General features: G+C 43.4%; 2 protein-coding genes across 2 annotated transcripts in view; one reads left to right on the top strand and one right to left on the bottom strand.

The window, feature by feature from the left end:
* LOC103362022 (collagen alpha-1(XIV) chain) overlaps positions 1 to 13,640 on the bottom strand; it is a 54,618-nt gene extending 40,978 nt beyond the window's left edge. Inside the window, exons 1-5 of the mRNA XM_008288267.1 lie at positions 13,522 to 13,640; positions 10,576 to 10,678; positions 8,437 to 8,541; positions 3,522 to 3,665; positions 7 to 156 (exon numbers count right to left, since the gene is read on the bottom strand). Coding sequence (XP_008286489.1) covers positions 7 to 156; positions 3,522 to 3,665; positions 8,437 to 8,541; positions 10,576 to 10,669 — 493 coding nt within the window. The 5' untranslated portion in view covers positions 10,670 to 10,678; positions 13,522 to 13,640. The remainder of the gene's footprint in view (positions 1 to 6; positions 157 to 3,521; positions 3,666 to 8,436; positions 8,542 to 10,575; positions 10,679 to 13,521) is intronic.
* A 2,629-nt stretch (positions 13,641 to 16,269) lies between these two features.
* On the top strand, positions 16,270 to 18,442 carry LOC103362021 (PHD and RING finger domain-containing protein 1-like). Its single transcript, XM_008288266.1, has 3 exons — positions 16,270 to 16,798; positions 18,133 to 18,216; positions 18,305 to 18,442. The coding sequence occupies exons 1-3, from the start codon at positions 16,655 to 16,657 to the stop codon at positions 18,440 to 18,442; spliced, it is 366 nt and encodes a 121-aa protein (XP_008286488.1). The 5' UTR covers positions 16,270 to 16,654.
* The last annotated feature ends 5 nt before the right edge of the window (positions 18,443 to 18,447 follow it).

Here is an 18,447-nt window from a genome sequence, read left to right as displayed (position 1 = left end):
CGGTGGTCGTGGGGTCCGGGTACAAGACGGTCGGCAGCCCCAGCAGAGCTTCTGTCACATCGTCCAGGTCTCCTGATCCCGAACCGCCCGGCAGCATCTTCTTCTTCTGCTCTCGACTGCCGCTGCGGATCACCTCCTCCTCCCGCAGACTTTCCACTGCGAGAGAGGAAGAGCTGTGCAGTGATCTCATGTTCATTCATATTAAAGATGTGCACTGTGGCTGATCCAAACATCTAAACGTGTTGTCGTGGTTGGTTGTGTTGTGTTGGTAGATTTCCTGTGCAGACTGGAAATGAATGGCTTCGTTGCATGTTACTACACAAAGGTTCCTGTTTGCTGGGATGAGTTTACAACAAGCTAACATCCAGGGAACATTCCCTTAAGGTTGCTGTTTGCTGGATAGCCTTCTGCTAACCGTAGCCAAACACTCGTGGCTACAACTTGTGTCCTTGCATTGGGACAGCACTTAGGATAGAAAGTGGATTTTTTATTTTTACATTTTCCAGATTTACTAATGCTTTACCCATCAGCAGACCAACACTGACATCCCTAGAACCAACAGCTAATTAAAAAAAGAACAGTCTATATCTAGATATGACGTTCATTTTTAAAGTTCTAGCTAAATTTAAACACCACACAGCATGATTAAAACGTTGTAGAAACATTTTGTCAGTGGCCTTTGGATTCGGTCTGAGAAAGTTCTAAAGGACTGTTGTAAGGTTTTCTTCTTTAAAGGTATGATAAAATTCTCTAAAGACGCTTAAAAAATGTTCCTAAAACATTTTCCAAGTGTTGCATTAAGAATATCCTTCTTTTGCTATCATGTTGCATTGTGGGAACATTTTATACAAGAACGTTCTCACCAGCAACATCTTCAGAACGTTGCAGGCAAAATGTTCCACCTTTGTTAAAATATCAAATTACAGGAATGTTTTTTTTATTAAGAAAAAAATTGTCCTCTGAATGTTGGTTTGAGAACGTTCTTGTGTGTTATCGTAGAACATAATCTGACAACATCCTCCAAACATCCTGTGAACGTTAAAATGTTCTGTCTTAGTTCACTTTTAACCTCATAGGAACAAGGTTAGGGAAATGTTTAATATTCTAAAAACGTTTGAACAACCAATTTAAATGTTTTCTCGCAAACATTATTAGAACCAATAGGTAATGCTAGCCACTGTTCTGGGAACTGCATGCTGGGTAGTCAGGAAGCTGCTGAGGTGTTGCATCGATAAAAGGCCGTCACATCTAAAACCTCCTGTTGTAGAAATACTTCTAAACTTCTGGGCAAAGATGACTAAGCAAGATTAAACTTCCTCTTTTTTGTTTAAAGTCACAGTTTAAACACTGAGGAACCAACATGTCTATTCCTAGACTGGATTCGCTCTGTAGGTTCAAGAGATAAATCTGAACATGCTTGAGGTGAAGACAGGGAACGTCTGATGTTCGGTATGTTGTTCTTTCTCTGACTCAACTTCTTCACCGGGTCTTATTAGCAAATCCTCGCCTGGAGCTATGAGACAAGGTCAACAACGGCAAATTGAGGGTGAAATTTTTGAGGAAGCAAAAATACATCAGCCTCGACATAGTAACCTACTATCACTACTACAGCTCGAAATAAGTGCAGCGCCCCGAGGGCGGTTTAGAGCATATGGGAAAGACGAGGGCACATCACGGAGGAATTCCCAGACTGCCATCATTCCAGCCTGACAGCCGGCGTTACGAATTTTCCAAGTTTTTTTTTTTTCTGGCCTGCCCGGGCACGCTCGACTCGACACAGTAACCTACTATCACTTGCATGATTTGCAGGCAGCCGCCAGCTACATTAACATATTATACAATAAAATGTCAGTGGTGATAAGGACTCATACACCAGAGGGACTGAAATGTGTCTCATCCTCAAAAACAAAAAAGGTGGTCCACTGTGTTCCTCTTTACCTGTAAAGCTAAAACAACTGTTCTCCTCCCTGCAAGCTGCTGAAGGCCATTATTCACTGTGTAATTTTGCCGGTAAGGTCGTCTTTGTGGGCCACAGACGAACAAGTGTTACAGGACAGATTTACAGCCCAGGAACACACTTAACTGGCGTAAGTATACACAGTGAGTTCAAACACACCCCGCTGTTAGCCTGTAATCTGGCTGTGCTAGTGTTTATTCCCACCCACTGAGAGTGTGTGCATCTGCTCGGTGTGATGGAGGGGGGATCGGAGGAGCCACTGCCATCACGGCGTAAGAATGTCAAAAATGCACCACTTCCTACAATATGACTGCTTTCTGGCCAACGTTGTCTCACAACTGAGCCGGTAGGGTTTCTTTGAATGTCTTGTCAGTGTTGCATATTACAAGGTGCTGTGTTCAAGCTAAAGAAGTCTGAAATAAAAATGTTACAATTGCTGATAAGATGAAAGAATAAAAATGCTGCTGGTCAGTTTCACTCACACATAAACATGTATGTTTGTGAACAAAAGTTTGCATACACTTGTGAAGACCATGTATACCATGACAGTCTTGAGTTTCCAATGACTCCTACAACTCAACTCAACAAGCGTTCTTGTCCCAAAGAATAATCCTACATTTGTTCTTTTACAGACTCATTAAAGGTTTTCTGGAAATATGGAAAAATCTTCTGGGTCAAAACAATACCTACAGTGGTGCTACTGTTTGGTTAAATGTCTTTTGGCCATTTTCACCTCAGCATGGCTGTTGGTAGCCGTGTAGAAGCTTCTGGTTGTAACTTTGACCCTCCTCTTGACAGAATTGGTGCAGTTCAACTACATTTGTTGTCTTTCTCACGCAGACTTTCTTCATCAGTCCACAGGGTCTGGATGGGTTCAGTCAGGACTTTGGGTAGACCAGTCCAGAACCTTCATTCCAGCCTGATTTAATAGTTCTTAACCACTTTAAATGTGTGGTAGGGCTCATTGTCTGGTTGAAATACCCAACTGTGTCCAAGAGCCAACTGTCTGGCTGATAATTTTAGGTTTTCCTGAAGAATGTGGAGGAAATAAGGTTTTTTCTCACTTTCCCCTTTGATACTCATTTCCTTTGTGTAAAGCTCCAGTTTCAGAGCATGATGCTGCCACCTCCATGCTTGATGGTAGGTTTGGTGTGCTTTGGGTTAAAAGCCTCATCTTCTCTCCTCCAAACATATTTCTGGTCATTGTGGTCAAATTGCTCAACTTTTGTTTCATCTGGCCACAGCAGTCATATTTCCAAAAGACCAATAATAAATCCCTGAAACAACCAAAGTACAATTGTTTTTTGTGCCGCATGTGTTTCAATGATTCCATCATAGAAAATTAAGAGTTATAGGACTCATTGGAAACTCAAGACTGCCATCATATACCTGGTCTTCACAAGTGTACGTAAACCTCTGTATGTAAAACCTCCCATCTCACTAGCCACACCCTACATCTATTGCTTTTTATTAATACCTGACGTTTCTCCTGCAAGTCTGCCAAGCTCTGACTATAACAGACGAACAGACCAGATACCAAAATCCATCTTGCTGTGTTGCTTACTGGTGAATCGTCTCTTTGCGAGGAGTTTCTCTGTCGTCCCATTGAGCACAAGGACTTGGAGGGAGTATTCCTGACTGGAGTCCAGTCCTGCCACCGTTGCCCGGCCCCTGGTGGTGGTCAGCATCAGCTCCGGCTGTGGCACCTCTGGAAAACACAAGCATTTGGGGTGAGAAATGACTGCTTTGGAGTTTAAAGGGACGCTAAGATCACCTGAGATCATTTTTGCCCCAAACAATACCAGGACGAGGAGAACGAAGCACATATTCATATTCATGTATCACAGGATGCTTTCATTTTTAAGGTGTCTAAGTATGACAACTGAATTAATATCTGGCTTTTCCTAAATAAACACTGCACGGTGCTGCTTTAGCCGTCTTCTTGCTTCATGGCTTTTCATAATCTATATTATAAAGACACATGTAATAGAAACCGTGAACAACTTGGAGGCCTGTTTCTGGAAATGAATGATTATTTTTAGAAATAAATTATTAGAAATGTATGAGTCAAAGTATAAGATACTAGACCATCTTTGTGAGATTATTTCTACTTACTGACTCTGCAAAGTTAATATAATAATCCACAGTTAAGACTAAATATTTCATCATTCAGACATGTATCTCGTGCTCTTCACTTGATCGTGCAAAACTTTTCTGCGTTTTATTCATTGTCATTATTTCCCTGGATGGGCTTGTACTGGCCTTGGATGTCCAAGTCACATCTGCTTTTGCAAATGTGGGTTTTTCCCAAGAGTTTAACTTGCAGAAGTCACTCCATAAGCAACGAGGATGCGATGAACAGCCCGCTACACGATGCTCGCCACTCCCGTATTTTTCAGCAAAATAAACCCGACATACAATTTCCCCTGAAACAGCGCTCATCAGTTTCACCAAACTGCCGTGCGACCCCTCTTTCTTCTACATCTGGTCTTAAACATCTTGATCCTCTCCATCCAAATGATACACCGCCTCTCCTCCTCTGTTCCTCCAACAGCAGATGTGCGTCGCAACCTTGTGAAATCCGTTTTAATGCATGTTCCAGAATTGTACTTCCTTCCCTCTTTAATCTTGTCAACACCAATGTTTCATCCTCTTACTGCCGCCCCCCCACCTCCCCTCTCCCAGTCCCTACACCTTTAGACAAGTCTTGTGGTGGACCGAATTCTTCTTCTAAGCCCCCCTCTGCCTCTTTCAGACCTGCCTGGGCTTAGCTGCACAGTCTGGAATGAGAGATAAGAGGTGACAGAGAGACAACAATGAAGAAGGAAGGAGCTGGTGAGGAGGAGAGGGATGACAGTGAGATGAAAGATACTTGCACACCACATTTATATGCAGCTTCACGCCAGAGGAGGGAAAACAAGGCTTGCGCAACAGATAAATGCTACATAAAGTGTAAGATCGGATCGCATCTGAAACGTGGCCAACCCATTTGACGTTCTTCTTCTTTGACTTGTGCAACTTATCTGCTTTGGATAAAAAATACAGAAGAATGGCCTGTTGTTTTAACCGAACTTAACAAAATAACAGACAGTCGAGACCATAAGTTTACGTACACTTGACAAGACCACGTATATCATAAACATATATGATGGCAGTCTTGAGTTTCCGATGACTCCTATTACTCCTCATTTTCTAGGATGGAATCACTGAAACACGCGTCTTTGTCACTAAAAACAAACATTTTGGTTCATTTATAGATTTATTAGAGATCTTCTGGTAAGATGACAAAGTCTGCTTTGGTCAGATGAAATAAAAAATTCAGCTATTTAGCACTGACATCTTCTAGGACAGTTCTTGGGGCCTTTAACCCCCAAAACACCAAACCTAGCATCAGGCATGGAGGTGGCAGCATCATGCTCTGGTTCTGTTCTGCTGCCAGTGGACCTGGAGCTTCACACAAAGTCAATGGAACAATGAAGAAGGAGGATCACCTCCACATTGTTCAACCTAAAACCATCAGTTGGATCTTGGATGCAGTTGGATGTTCTAACCAGACAATGAGCCCAAACACACATCAAAGTGGTGAAGAAATGGTTCCATCAGGCTGGAATGAAGGTTCTAGACTGGTCTCCCCAAAGTCCTGACTGAAACCATCCAGAACCTGTGAAGAAGTCTGTGTAAGAAAGACAACCAATCTAATTGAACTGCACCAATTCTGTCAAGAGGAGGGTCAAAGATGCAACCGGAAGCTTCTACACAGCTACCAACAGTGAAGTGAAAATGACTAAGGGATGTTCAAACATGTTGTTTTTCCAGAAAACCTACAATAAATCTATGAAAGAACTAAATTGCACGATGGCTTTCTGTGATTCCATCGTAGAAAATTAAGGAGTCATTAGAAGCTCAGGACTGTCAGGATTTACATGGTCTTTCCAAGCAGACGTAAACTTTGAACTGTACAGAGCTTCAGTCCAGATTCATCCAGAGCACAAACATTCATCACATATTTTGAATGAAAATAAATCATCAAGCCTTCCCCCCTTGTTTTTTTTTTTTGCTATCTCCTAAGACGACCCAGGAGAGCTGCTCACGCTCATAACGGAATCCATGATTCAAAAACCAAACACTCCCAGATGTTCGATTCGGCACATCTGGGCACATATAAAATTCTTTGAGTCATGCATTTTTAGAAATAAGAGCAAACTGCTTCACGCTGGAATGTAGAGTTTCCCCCAGGATCTCCTCCAGCACCAGAGCCGTCTTATCCTGTTCCCATAAGCTGGAAAATGTTTGAGCAGGAGTCAAAACATTAACAGCATAGAAGTGTTTCGGATTAACGAAGAGGTTCTGAGACGCAACTGGAACCCGATAAACCCTGAATTAACTGGTGTCCCTCATAACGGTCGCTGCATTTGTATTTGAATGATAGAAGATAACAGCCACAGCTTTAACTTGCTTGGTTGGCTCGCTTTCATTTTCCAAAGTTCTAGAAAGGGGCATATTATGAGGACATTCATCACAGTGTTTACACAGATTAGTGTGTCTGATGCACGGTGGTGATGTGGCTGAAGAGCCTCGCAGGAAACGTCACAATTATTATATTTCTGATTCCAGTCTGAAACTTTAAGCCTCTGATGAGCGATTTCATCTCAAGGGTGGCAAAAGAAAACACCTTTGACTTTCAGATGATTATTAGAGGAAACTCCCACCACGATAATCACTCGCAGGCAGGAGGGAGCCGTCGTTTGCCATCACGGCCGAGGCTGTTATTACGGCATTATCCTGCCCTGCACGGTGTATTTTGCACGGGTCACCCGGAAACCTAATGAAGGTCTTTGACATCGTTTTAAGTATAATCATAAACTTTTGATTGTTCAGAGTCGTTACAGGAGGGATGTAGGAAGGTTTTGCCACTGCGCTGCCAGGAGGAAGGATCGATGACTTTAGCATTATCGTGGCCGGTGACACACATGCACACTGCACTTCTACATTTTATTTGCAACAGGAGATAAAGTAGCTGCTGCCACAATCGTTCCTAAAGAGCTGTAAAAATCCTGGCGAGTGCGGACCTGTACAGAACCGTTAAGCACAGAGTTTTAAAAAAGTCGTTATCTGCTTGCAAATAAACCAGAATTACAGACAGCTGAGTAGGAAGGTGTGACGTTAGCCTCTGACCTGTAAGTCACAGGAGACAGTGAAGTTTACATCCACTGTGACTGCTGTGTGAAAAAATCAGTTTAAAATGACGATAAATAAAATCAGTCCAACACTTTTGTATTTGTTTTAACCCCAAAGAACCTGCAACACAACCAAAGCAGATCATTCAGGTTGTTTATCTGCTGGGACTAGAAGCACAAAGGTTAGCCGCTGTATCGCCGAGTTGGAACCAGTCGTGTTTTCTCTGCTCTCGTTCTGTCGACACTGTGTGAACGCAGCAGCACGAGACCTGTTTCACATTTGAGTGCAGGAATGGAGTTTGTAAATCCTTCAACAAATCATTTATTTCTGATCTCGCATCGTGCATGAGCTCCGATGAGCTGAGCGCGCCACGGCTTTCAGAGCAAATGTGCTGTCAGGTTAACCCTCTGAGCCTCGAAACCCGCCGTCAGGATGGAAATCTTCTTAAATCACCCCGTGTATCAGAACCAGAGACTGAAGAAACTGAAAGATTCCTGAACTTTCCAAAGGCTCTGGAGCTGCTCATCCATGAGGAGTTGGAGAAATCAACCAAATCTCAGCGTAAAATTGTAACATTGAATCAAAATCACTTCATTTTATGTGTCTCGTTTAAAAATTTCCCCCCAAAAAGCACATTTATACGAATCAGATTCTGCAAAAATCAAAAAATTCAGCATTCATCAGCACAACCAGAGAGCCGACAGCAGAACTCAGCAAACTTTCAGGCTGTGGTTACACAGAGCAGACTGAAGAAAACCGCGGAAACAAATGAAAACATCTCTGGTGTGCAGAGCAGGGGTGTCCAATCCTGGTCCTCGAGGGCCACAGTCCTGCATGTTTTAGATCAGGGGTGTCCAATCCTGGTCCTCGAGGGCCACAGTCCTGCATGTTTTAGATGTTTCCCTCTTCCAGCGCATCTTATTCAAATGATCAGCTCATCATCAAGCTCTGCAGAAGCCTGGTAATGATCCTGATCATGTGAATCAGGTGTGTTGGAAGAAAGAAACATCTAAAACATGCAGGACTGTGGCCCTGGAGGACCAGGATTGAAGACCCCTGATGTAGAGCCTCCACTGATCGAGGTAAATGTTGTACGTGGCATCGTAAGAGTGTCATACTGCACAGAAGACATGTCTGAGCTCTCTCTCCTTCTTGGTGGTTGTTCTGTGTTCATAACGATGCAGGACTTCATATTGCAGTAAAAAAATCAAAAGGAGCAGCAGGAGGAAGAACGGCCTGCAGCTCAGAGGGTTCGTTCATTTATGTGTGAATGTCACACGCCTTCAGCAGGTCAGTCTCACCTGAGATGGGCCTCACTCGGACCTTGTAGCCCTGAACCGGTCCGTCGGCCTCCTTCCATTTCATCTGCAGTCTATCTTCAGACAGCACCGTCAGTTTGAGGCGACCTCGACACAGAAAAACAGAAATGTTCAGTGCATTCAGTCGAATCAAAGGTTTGGGTCTGAATAAGACGCAGGTTTTTTTTTTTCAAAGATTAAAGACACGAGCTGTAGAACCTTCCCAGTCCTCTTACTCGACCAGGCGGTCTCACCCCGCTCACTTCCTCCTCCACAAATCAAATCCATCTATTGTTCCGACTTCATCTACATAATTTCCAGCAGGGGTTTCCCAACAAGCAGCGTCTTTCATGTGTCTATGCTCCCGTCCTCCGTCCGTCCATCTGCCCAGCTGTCCCGTCATCCATCAAAGCCGGCCCTGTCCTCTGGTCTGCTGCAGAAACAGGAACAGGACGCTGGTTGGGGACTGCAGGGTCGGAGGTCGTGTCAGAGGAGCGTCACAGAGCTACAGTGTGACAGGGGTCTGTATGTGCTATGTGTTGGGGTAATAGATGGAGAGGAGGATGAGGGGCCGCGGGGGGGAAACGGAAGCAAGAACGACAAGAACGGCATGAATCACAGAACTTTGTCTTCGTATGACCCTCAGCACTCAACAGATCCTTCTCTGACCACATGTATGTATGTTGGCCTGTGTGGATTCGGACCAGGGGCCTCTGGAGGGTCTTCATCTTGATGGGAGCCTGGCAGAGGATCAGATGGAGTCCGACGGGGATTTAGAGAGGCAGGGTCAAGGTCTAACAGACCCACTAACAACAACAAGTTTTCCAGAAAGGCGGGCAGATACGCAGACAAACACACTGTCTGTATTGTACCACATGATTTGCGGGATAAGAGCCGCCGGCTGCGGCCACCGTTTTTAGCACTGAAATAATAAGGCCTTTGAGTGCCGTTGATTGTTTCTCTTATGAAAAGTGGCGTAACGTAACTGGGAATTAAATATAGAGATTAGGAAATTCTCAAAAGTAGGTCAAAACGATTAAACTGCACTGTACTGCGATGCATTGTTCTTGTAAACCAGGACTAAAATACAAACTGACTGAGAGCAAATTAATTTAGGACTGAGCGGTAGACTCACTGAAAAAAACGTTTCTACAATATCAACATAAATACAAACTTGATATCTACGCATAAGATTAACTATAATCTCAAATCCAGATGCTGTTCTGACTTTAATTTCAACATAAATATTAAATAACACATCAGAAATAATATTTGTTTATTTCTGTAACGACTCGATTATTGCCAATAATTTTGAGTTGAAGAACCTAAAGTGCAAAGGTTATATCTTTACTTTATTATTATTGTTATTTAAATTCATGACATAAAAACAATAATAAAAAAAATCAGCAGGGATGTTTAACGAACAGTAGCAAAAGTTCAAGCTAGCTAGCTGGAGTTATAACGTTATTAGCCTAATGTAACGTCAGCTAGTTGGCCTTTTGGACAAATAAAAACACATTATTATGGCTGGTTAGCTATTATGTCACTGTGTTTGCTGATACTGTTCATAATTTATGAAAATAACATCTCATCAGCAGGGGTGTTTGGCCGACAGTAATTAGCTAGCGAGCTAATGCTACAGGAAGCTGATATAGCATAACATTATTCGCTAACCTAAAGTCAGCTAGTTGATTTTAAGACATATATATATATTTTTTTTTTTACTACTGGTTATCTATTATGTTATTGTATTAGATAATAGTGAAAATATTTTATCAGAAGCCTAATATTTACAAGGCTCAAGTCTCATGCTAATGGTGATTTCTCTTTGAATACAGGAAGCTAACAAGCTAGCAACTTTAGCATTTCCTCTCCTTTCAAAAAAAAAGAATACACTTTAACAAACCTCACAATTACTATTTCTAACATCTCGCAACACTGTCTGTTAAAATATACACACACACACACACACACACATATATATATATATGTGTGTGTGTGTGTGTCTTTTGGGACACAGCTAGCGAGCAGTTTGTGGGAAGCCAGTGTGAGGATGCTGTGAAACGTCACCATCGTCTCCAGCAGCGTGTGTGAGACCTTTATAAATAGTAGATAAACTGTTCTATGTTTAAGCATCACTACCTTGGCCATGGACACCTGAGGACAGCAGCAGGACACTGAGCAGGTAGCACAACATCAGCCAGACAGACGATGAAGCACGGAGGTGAGGAGACATGACTGGAGCCTAGAAACATGAAAATCACAATAAACACAATTTTATTATCAATTCATTTTTATATAAACATTTAGTTGATTGATTCAGGAGAGCCCAGTGACTAGAATCGGTATTAGTTTGCTCAAATAACAAAGTCAGAACCAACCGGACAGCTCATTGTGACTGCATCCTGTTAATTAAAGTTCATTAATGACGCAACAATTACGTCTGATGATCGAGTCATGATTTCATTAAACTTCAAATTAACTCCACAGACCTGATGTTGAAAAGATTTACTGTTTTTAGGATTTGTTTTAGCTTTTCAAGTGTTGAAACATCCAGAAACACTGTTTGCTTCCATAAAACCCAACATCTTGTCCATTTTATGACCACAATAACAGAAATGTTGCTCTATGGTTCTAAAAGTACCGTTCTACAAACCATATGAGTCCTTCAAGTGGTTATACTTTCCATCATGTCATAGCTTTACATGTGAAAGGTGTACATTATCTTTATCATAGCTTTATTTTTAGAGTTCCTGTACTTTTGTCTTTCTTGTCCTCGGTGCCTCATTTGCTTCCAGCGGCTGTAACGTGAACATTTCTGCAGTGAGGGGACAGTAAAGTGGCACCAGAACAGACAGGCGTGTGGTCAGGCTTTCCCATGGGAACGCTCGTGTTGCTGACTCAGGCTGCGGATGCGTCGGTGCTTGTCGCCGTTAACAGACCCTCAAACTAATGACACGCAGGGCTGTAATATTAACAAACATGCTGCACTTAAAGGGCCATAAAACGAACACGCCTCCGTCTGAGAGGGCCGACGTTCAGCACACACATCACAACACATCGACGGGAATGTGTGGCCGTGCATGAAGACCTAATGACAACAAAATAAAGCTAATTCCACTTTGGAATTTAGCAAATGTGAAGGACCAGTGCAGGAGCATGATGGTGGAGGTGGGAGACGTTTGGAAAACAAGCTGCAAAAACTGACATTTACACTTTGTGAATGGGAACATTGTTGGACAGGCTGGATGGAGGTGCAGCTCACTGGTGCGACGCTGCAGCCGGACTGTGAAGCTGCATGGAGACAAGCAGTTAGAGCAAATTGTCCAGGCACGGCTGGTAAAGAGAAATATTAACATGCACGCAGTTCATCTAATGTGACAGCTCTACCGACGGCGTAATGAGCAGAAGTGATGAACAACGTGTGACTCGGCGTCCGGAGCTCGACTCCTCTTAACAAGACAAATGTTTAAACTGTTCCTCCTCTCCATCATCGGGGGATCATGCATGAAGTTGGGCCATTATTGACGCTGGAGGGTGAATCATCACTAATTCGCTGTAATTAAGATGTGGCACGCACGCTGCTCCTGAGATCACCGTCCAACCGTAGCACCATGAACTCCACTTAGCTGGACTGTAAGACCAGGCTGGAGAAAAGACACGACCGAGAAGCAAGACGGAGGAACAAATTTAACCCTGAGCTGCTGCTTTTCACCTGTTCTCTTACTATTTTCATTATAAAGCTGAATCTGGTGCTTTAAAAATGCTGTAACTGCCATTTTTTTTACCATTAATAAACACAAAACACAGCGAGCGGCCCAGTTTACGGCACACACAGCAACTATGCTGGTGGTGCAGTTTGTTTTCTAAATGTTAAATAAATGTTAAGGCTTCTCATCTTGTGCTTCACCTCAGGCCGCAGTAGAGAAGTTTGCAGGCCGCCTGAAGGCTTCGTCAGACCACCTGATCCACCGGCATCGTGTGTGTGTGACGCCCTTTGTGTGTGTTTTCTCTCGTGTTTCGCATGTAGCTGCCTGCCCGACTGTTGCCAAGTCCGAGTTTCTGCTGGAGCAGTATGTCATGCATACCTGGCTGCCTGTCAGACAGAGAGGAAGACGATGGGTATTGTTATGCAACGCCTGCCAGGCACCGAGACTTTCCTCTTTGTCTTTGAGAGTTTTTTTTGGGTGCGAGCAATTAAGTTGCGTAACGGAGAAAAATATGCCATTTAATCTCCTATCTGTCATCTTTTTTTAATTTAATCCAGCCCACATTTCAGTGATATTTGTGCCAACATGTTTAGGAATTAGTAATTAAAGCTCTGCATGCATGCACAGTATGTTAAAGATCTTTTTGATTCCTACACACTGAATGTCTGTGTGGTTTCCTGCAGGGCTGCTGTGAAGGTTCCCACAGCAGGACTCACATAAAGCCATCACTCATCCACTGATGCCTTTATTGGCCTTGGAGTGACCTCACCAGAGAAAGATCACACCTCCACCAAACAGCCTGAACTCCAGCTCACCTGTCAGGACCTCAGGAGGCTCCTCATCAAACCAAATGAGAACAAACAGCTGCTTTGGACGTCAGACTTCTAAACAGATTTTAATTTTAATCTCAGTGTCAGTGGTTTATCCTCAAATCTGCAGGTTTGTTTTAATGGTCAGAGTTACAGGAAGAAGCTGGAAACATGATTTCTGCATTTTTCTTTACATAAAACTCACTTCATGATGGTTCATCCACACTCACGTCTCAATGAGCCGCTGGAGGCAGTTAAATAATGACTGAGGCAACAAATAAGCGCGAAGGTGACTTTGCCTGGTGCTGGACGACTAAAAACGCACTGATTTATCATTTCTGCTCATTTCACTGAACAACAAAGAGCTGTTCTGGGTGTTTCTGTGACTAAAGCGACGCTCATGAGGCTGTAGATGTGATCACAGGTCGCTGGTTGAGCTGCGTGTGTCCGCAGGTGGGACCCGTCCAGGTGTGTTTCTAACTGAGCTCAGGTCGTTCCGCTCAGAGCTCAGGAACCAGAAGAGAACCGTGTGACCAGCTGTGGAGGTGCTGGTCCAGGTGAGGCCTTACCTGGCGGTCCGGTGAGTCCAGGTTATTCCTCCAAACACGGTCCGCGCAGCATTCCACAGGCGGGATGTCCACAAGCGCAAAGTTCCGCTCGAGTGTGCGCAACCAGCTCCCCGCATCAGGTCGTCTCTCGGCTCTCCAGGGTGAAACCCGAGAAGCCAGGCCCTCCTGCTGCTGCAGCATGGGCGGGGTCCTCCCAAGAATGCTATAAAAAAAAAAAAAGAAGAAGAAAAAAGAACAACAACTCCACAGACTGAAGTCAGAAACGCACCTAAAGCTGATCAGAGTCCACCTGCCCTCTGAGGAGCGTCTCCAGGATGGACTCAGACACTCAGACTGAACAGAAACACACAAACTTTGTTCCCTGACATGGAGAAAAAAAGTTGAAGCTCTCATTTCTGTTGTTCTGTCGATTAAAAGGTTTCTGAGCTGTTTAGCTGGTGACAGATTCTCCACTAATTTGACCAGTTACAATAAAAAACAACCTTCAAATGTAGCTCCATTCACATGGCTCAGTTCCACAGATGACCAGAGAATGACCCGACCCAGGCACTTGAATGTCAACAAAACTCCAACAGTTGTCAACAACCTGCCACGTGATGCTCTGGATGGGTCCTGTCCCCTAAAAAGTGTCCGCCAACTTCACCGAGGCCTTCAGGAAGAGCAGGACGACATCCCACGAGCAGTTAAGTTAATCCAGACGTGGCTTTAAAGGACAATGATCAGTGTGACCAACCAGACAGCTCTACTCAAACAACACGATGCCAAAGATGGTCAGTGAAGATGAGAACCAGGCACCTGAGTGTCCACATCTCCGCTATTTGTTGACAATTTGCCTCATGATGCTCTGGATGTCTGATATCGGGATATTTTCCCCCCAAAAAATGTCCACCGACTTCACCGAGGCCTTCAGGAAGAGCAGGACGACATCCCACGAGCAGTTAATTTAATCCAGACGTGGCTTTAAAGGACAATGATCAGTGTGACCAACCAGACAGCTCTACTCAAACAACACGATGCCAAAGATGGTCAGTGAAGATTAGAACCAGGCACCTGAGTGTCCACATCTCCACTGTTTGTTAGTAATCTGCCACGTGATGCTCTGGATGTCCGACAACATGATCCTGTCCCTACAAATGTCCACCAACTCTGCCGAGTCAGGACAACATTATACAAGCAGTTCAGATGGTATATCAGACACGTCTTTGTCCGGTTACGGATATAAAATGATCCCACCGATGACGAGAGGTGGACGAGAACAGCACGTCGGTTAGAGCTCCACCATTTGTCCACAATGAGCAGCATAATGCTCTGGATGTCCGACAACATGATCTTGTAATCAAAAAATGTCCACCAACGCTCACTGTACTCCCAGGATAGTCCATACTGGGTTGTTTCATTCTGCTGGAACAACAAGTATTTAGTCCCTGTGTTAAAGAGAATAAATGAAGAACGTACTTGTTCAGCTTCAGCACAGAGCTGCTGGCAGTGATTTTACTCTAAAACACTTCTTTAGGCTTGATTCAAATGAGCACATCCCATAGTGCACTAAAGCAGAAGGTGTGCAGAGAACACTGTTTCACTCAGACACGTATTCTTCTGTGAGGGCTGCATTGTGCTTGAATAATGTCTAAAAGCTGTGTTGGAACGTGACCGTATCCTGAGGCCACACATGAGTCAAGGCTGGCAGGTCAACCAGGTGCAGGGCTGGAAATTAGACTTAATGCAGCCTTGTTGAATGTCACCTCGATGCCAAATGACTCACAATAGCTTCACCTTGCAACAGCCACATTATTATTATTTCTAAGTTGATGACTAAGACTATCTCCTCCTCTGAAAAATCAAAAACAAACAAAGCAGGATGACTGTAACTAAAATCAGCCTGACTGCACGAACGTGGTTCTAAAGTGAGCCGTGAACACCAGAAGCTTTGGACCTACAGGCTGCATCGTGGCTCCACATGGAAGTGATTGCCACAATGGAGCTGCAAAATCTGATTGTAAGTCTGGACAAAGATGGAAAAGGATACAAGAAGATCTGTGACCAGCTAAAAAACCATCTGTCAATCAGAGTTGCAGCAGGAATCAGAAGATGGGGAGGTACAGCACAAGTCATGGTGCCACTAATCAGAGCTGCAGTGGGCTTATTATTAAAGTTCATTCTGAAACAGGTGTTGGGACGTGCTCTCCAGCAGGGATGATGATTTAGCCATTGTCCTCCTTTCTCCCACCGCTGCTCTGAAGGGACATCCCAGGACAGGACAGAGCTGCCCCTTATTACCAGTATGATGAAGTCTCTTCCTGTTTGCTGTAGAAATGAGCTTCCCTCAATAATACTCTCACATCTACACATGTACACATATGACATGATGAGAAACATATGAATATTCACACATATGACCGGAGGAATTTACATATGTACAGGTATGGGAAGGAGAATAATGTACCAGCATTTCTGTTACTGCAGTTAAAAACATTACTGATGGTGGTACACATGAGGAGCTGTAAGAAAACAGGATTGGTCAGGACGATATGATATGGCACCGGAGGGGCGATAATAATAATAATAATAATAATAATAATAATAATAAACAATTTGTATTGTTGACAACCCTTGAAGAAAAAAAATATGGGTATTTCATTTAGAGGCAATCTTCACATTCTCTCTCTCAGACACACGCAGAGGAAGTCCGCGTTCGCCGCTCTTATTCTGGAGGAACACAACCGGATGTTTACAAGTGTCGCGCGGAATATGAAGTAGCTTCAAAATAGCAGCTCCGGATTTGAACGTTTCAGCGAATATACGAGTCTTATGATTCTGTCATGTAACAGCCGCTTCAACACTAGTTAACTAAAAGCCACAGAAGACACAGCGTGGTCTGTTTTAATTAATCGCTTTGTTCTGACACCAAAGTGTTAGCTACCGGCTCATGCTAGCTAACGTCGAGCTAATATCAACATCTATGAAACTCCGTCACACCGACCCGAAGACATGCACAGTTAAGTTATACAAGTTTCAATGGATAAAAAGCGAGCCTCGCCTTTCGTCCTGCTTTAGTTGTTCCCCAGAAACAGCGTCACAAAAGGCCTTAAATCAAACACAAACAGATGAAGTCTGGTCCAGCGGCATTTAAATCATGGATGACTCCAACAGAGAGGTTCTGATGTCGGACTCAGATAAATGCTACGTCTGCCTGAGTCCCTTTGAGAAGCAAACGGTGGCCTCTCTGGACAGCTGCCGGCATGTCTTCTGTCTGGACTGTATCCTCCAGTGGTCCCAGGTAAACAAACCTCACCAGTCACACACACCATCCATCATCTATACACTTTAATCCTCACTAGGGTCATGGGGGGCTGGAGTCTATCCCAGCTGACTCAGGGTGAAGGCAGGTTCACCTGGACAGGTAACCAGTCTATCACAGGGCTACACTTAGAGACAGACAACCAAGCACACTCACATTCACACCTACGGACAATTTACAATCACCAGTTAAGTCACAGATACCCATGGTCTCATGTTTGATCTCTGTCCTTGTTCCTCATGTGTGTCATTTATTGTCATTTAATAGAAAGAAAAAGAGCAAAACTCTAAGCTTGAGAAGCTGGATGCAGATAATGTTCGCTTAAAATAGGACTAAATCTTTCTTTAGATCGACTAATTGATTGATCTAAATATAAAACCTGCCTCTTTAGCATAATACTGACGAGGAACTGGAATTTTCACCCCCCAATGCCATAACTATGTGGGAAAGCTTAACTTTAGACTGATTGGTGTGATTTTGTACGAGGATGTAGAAAACTAAACAAAGCCACAGGCAGCACTTCTCCTGTTGCACTGGATGACAGTCAGATCTAATTAAAAGATCAGACTTAAACCATCAGACAAATTAGTTAGAGTACCTGGTTCTGATGAACATCCTGTCTGGAGCTGAATGTTTATTTTATAGTGAGTTTGTGATTGCTTTTTAATCACTGCAGCGTTCATGTGGTGTGACAGGCCCTCTTTATCAATGTTGGCAAGATCAATACCAAGTTGACAAAGAAAAAGGTTTTAAAGACACAGATGTAGTGACGTGTGAGCATTGTCTTTTAAAATGAACACGGGATTCACGCTGAGGTTTAATTATCCTGCTGGAGTCAAACATGACAAACCTTGTCTGTGTCCAGCCTCTTTAATGTCAGGATTTCTCTGTTTTATGGCACCATCAGTTAAAGCTGCAGCCAAGGATTCCTGATTAATCTTCTAATTATATTTTTAATCAACAGTTTTGTCAGTAAAGTAACGGCAAATGGAGTCTTCCCAGTTTGAACAACAGTACAAATTAAATATATTAAGTTTACTATCATTCATTAATTTCACAACGTCACAACTAAGAAGCTTAAAACAGCAATCACAGGGATTTTTGATGTGATTTAAGCGTTCTTTAAAACACCTGCAGACTGACTTGTCGATAGGTTTATTTGCAAAAAAAATTAAATAGAGTTCAGAAATGGAGATAATCATTAGCTGCAGATGCATGTTGTACGTTGCAGTCCTGTTTTATCTATTCGCAGTGTGTGCATCATAAATATTTGCTGAGACTTGCATATTTAGTTGCTCTGTCCTGAATCACAGACGGCCAACACCTGCCCAGTGGATCGGGTCAGTTTTGCTTTCATTTACCAGAGAGCGAGGCCTGGGGGGGACGTCCAGGAGGAGGTTTGCTGAAAGAAGCTTTCTGCCAAGTATTTGCAAATATACAGTGTGTGTAAACAGTGCTTGTGTCTGAAGTGTTTGTGTACCGCAGATCAGAGTGAGTCCACGGAAACAGGATGATGATGATGATGATGAAGAGGAAGAGACCCTTGCTGTTTTCTGTGAGGAATGTGGACGCAGCGACCGGAGGCCCCAGATGCTGGTGTGCATGTGCTGTGATTCAGGGTAGGACTT

This window comes from Stegastes partitus, unplaced genomic scaffold (assembly GCF_000690725.1).
Source record: "Stegastes partitus isolate 25-593 unplaced genomic scaffold, Stegastes_partitus-1.0.2 Scaffold549, whole genome shotgun sequence".
Lineage (NCBI taxonomy): Eukaryota > Metazoa > Chordata > Actinopteri > Pomacentridae > Stegastes > Stegastes partitus.
Note: the sequence above shows the minus strand (reverse complement) of the source record. Positions and strands in the feature narration are given on the sequence as shown.

Excerpts from the sequence above, each read along its gene's own strand:
- LOC103362021 (XM_008288266.1), top strand. The coding sequence starts at position 16,655 with ATGGATGACTCCAACAGAGAGGTTCTGATGTCGGACTCAGATAAATGC. Across the intron at positions 16,799-18,132 it reads GTATCCTCCAGTGGTCCCAG|ACGGCCAACACCTGCCCAGT; the intron begins GTAAACAAACCT and ends CCTGAATCACAG. Across the intron at positions 18,217-18,304 it reads GGGGGGACGTCCAGGAGGAG|ATCAGAGTGAGTCCACGGAA; the intron begins GTTTGCTGAAAG and ends TGTGTACCGCAG.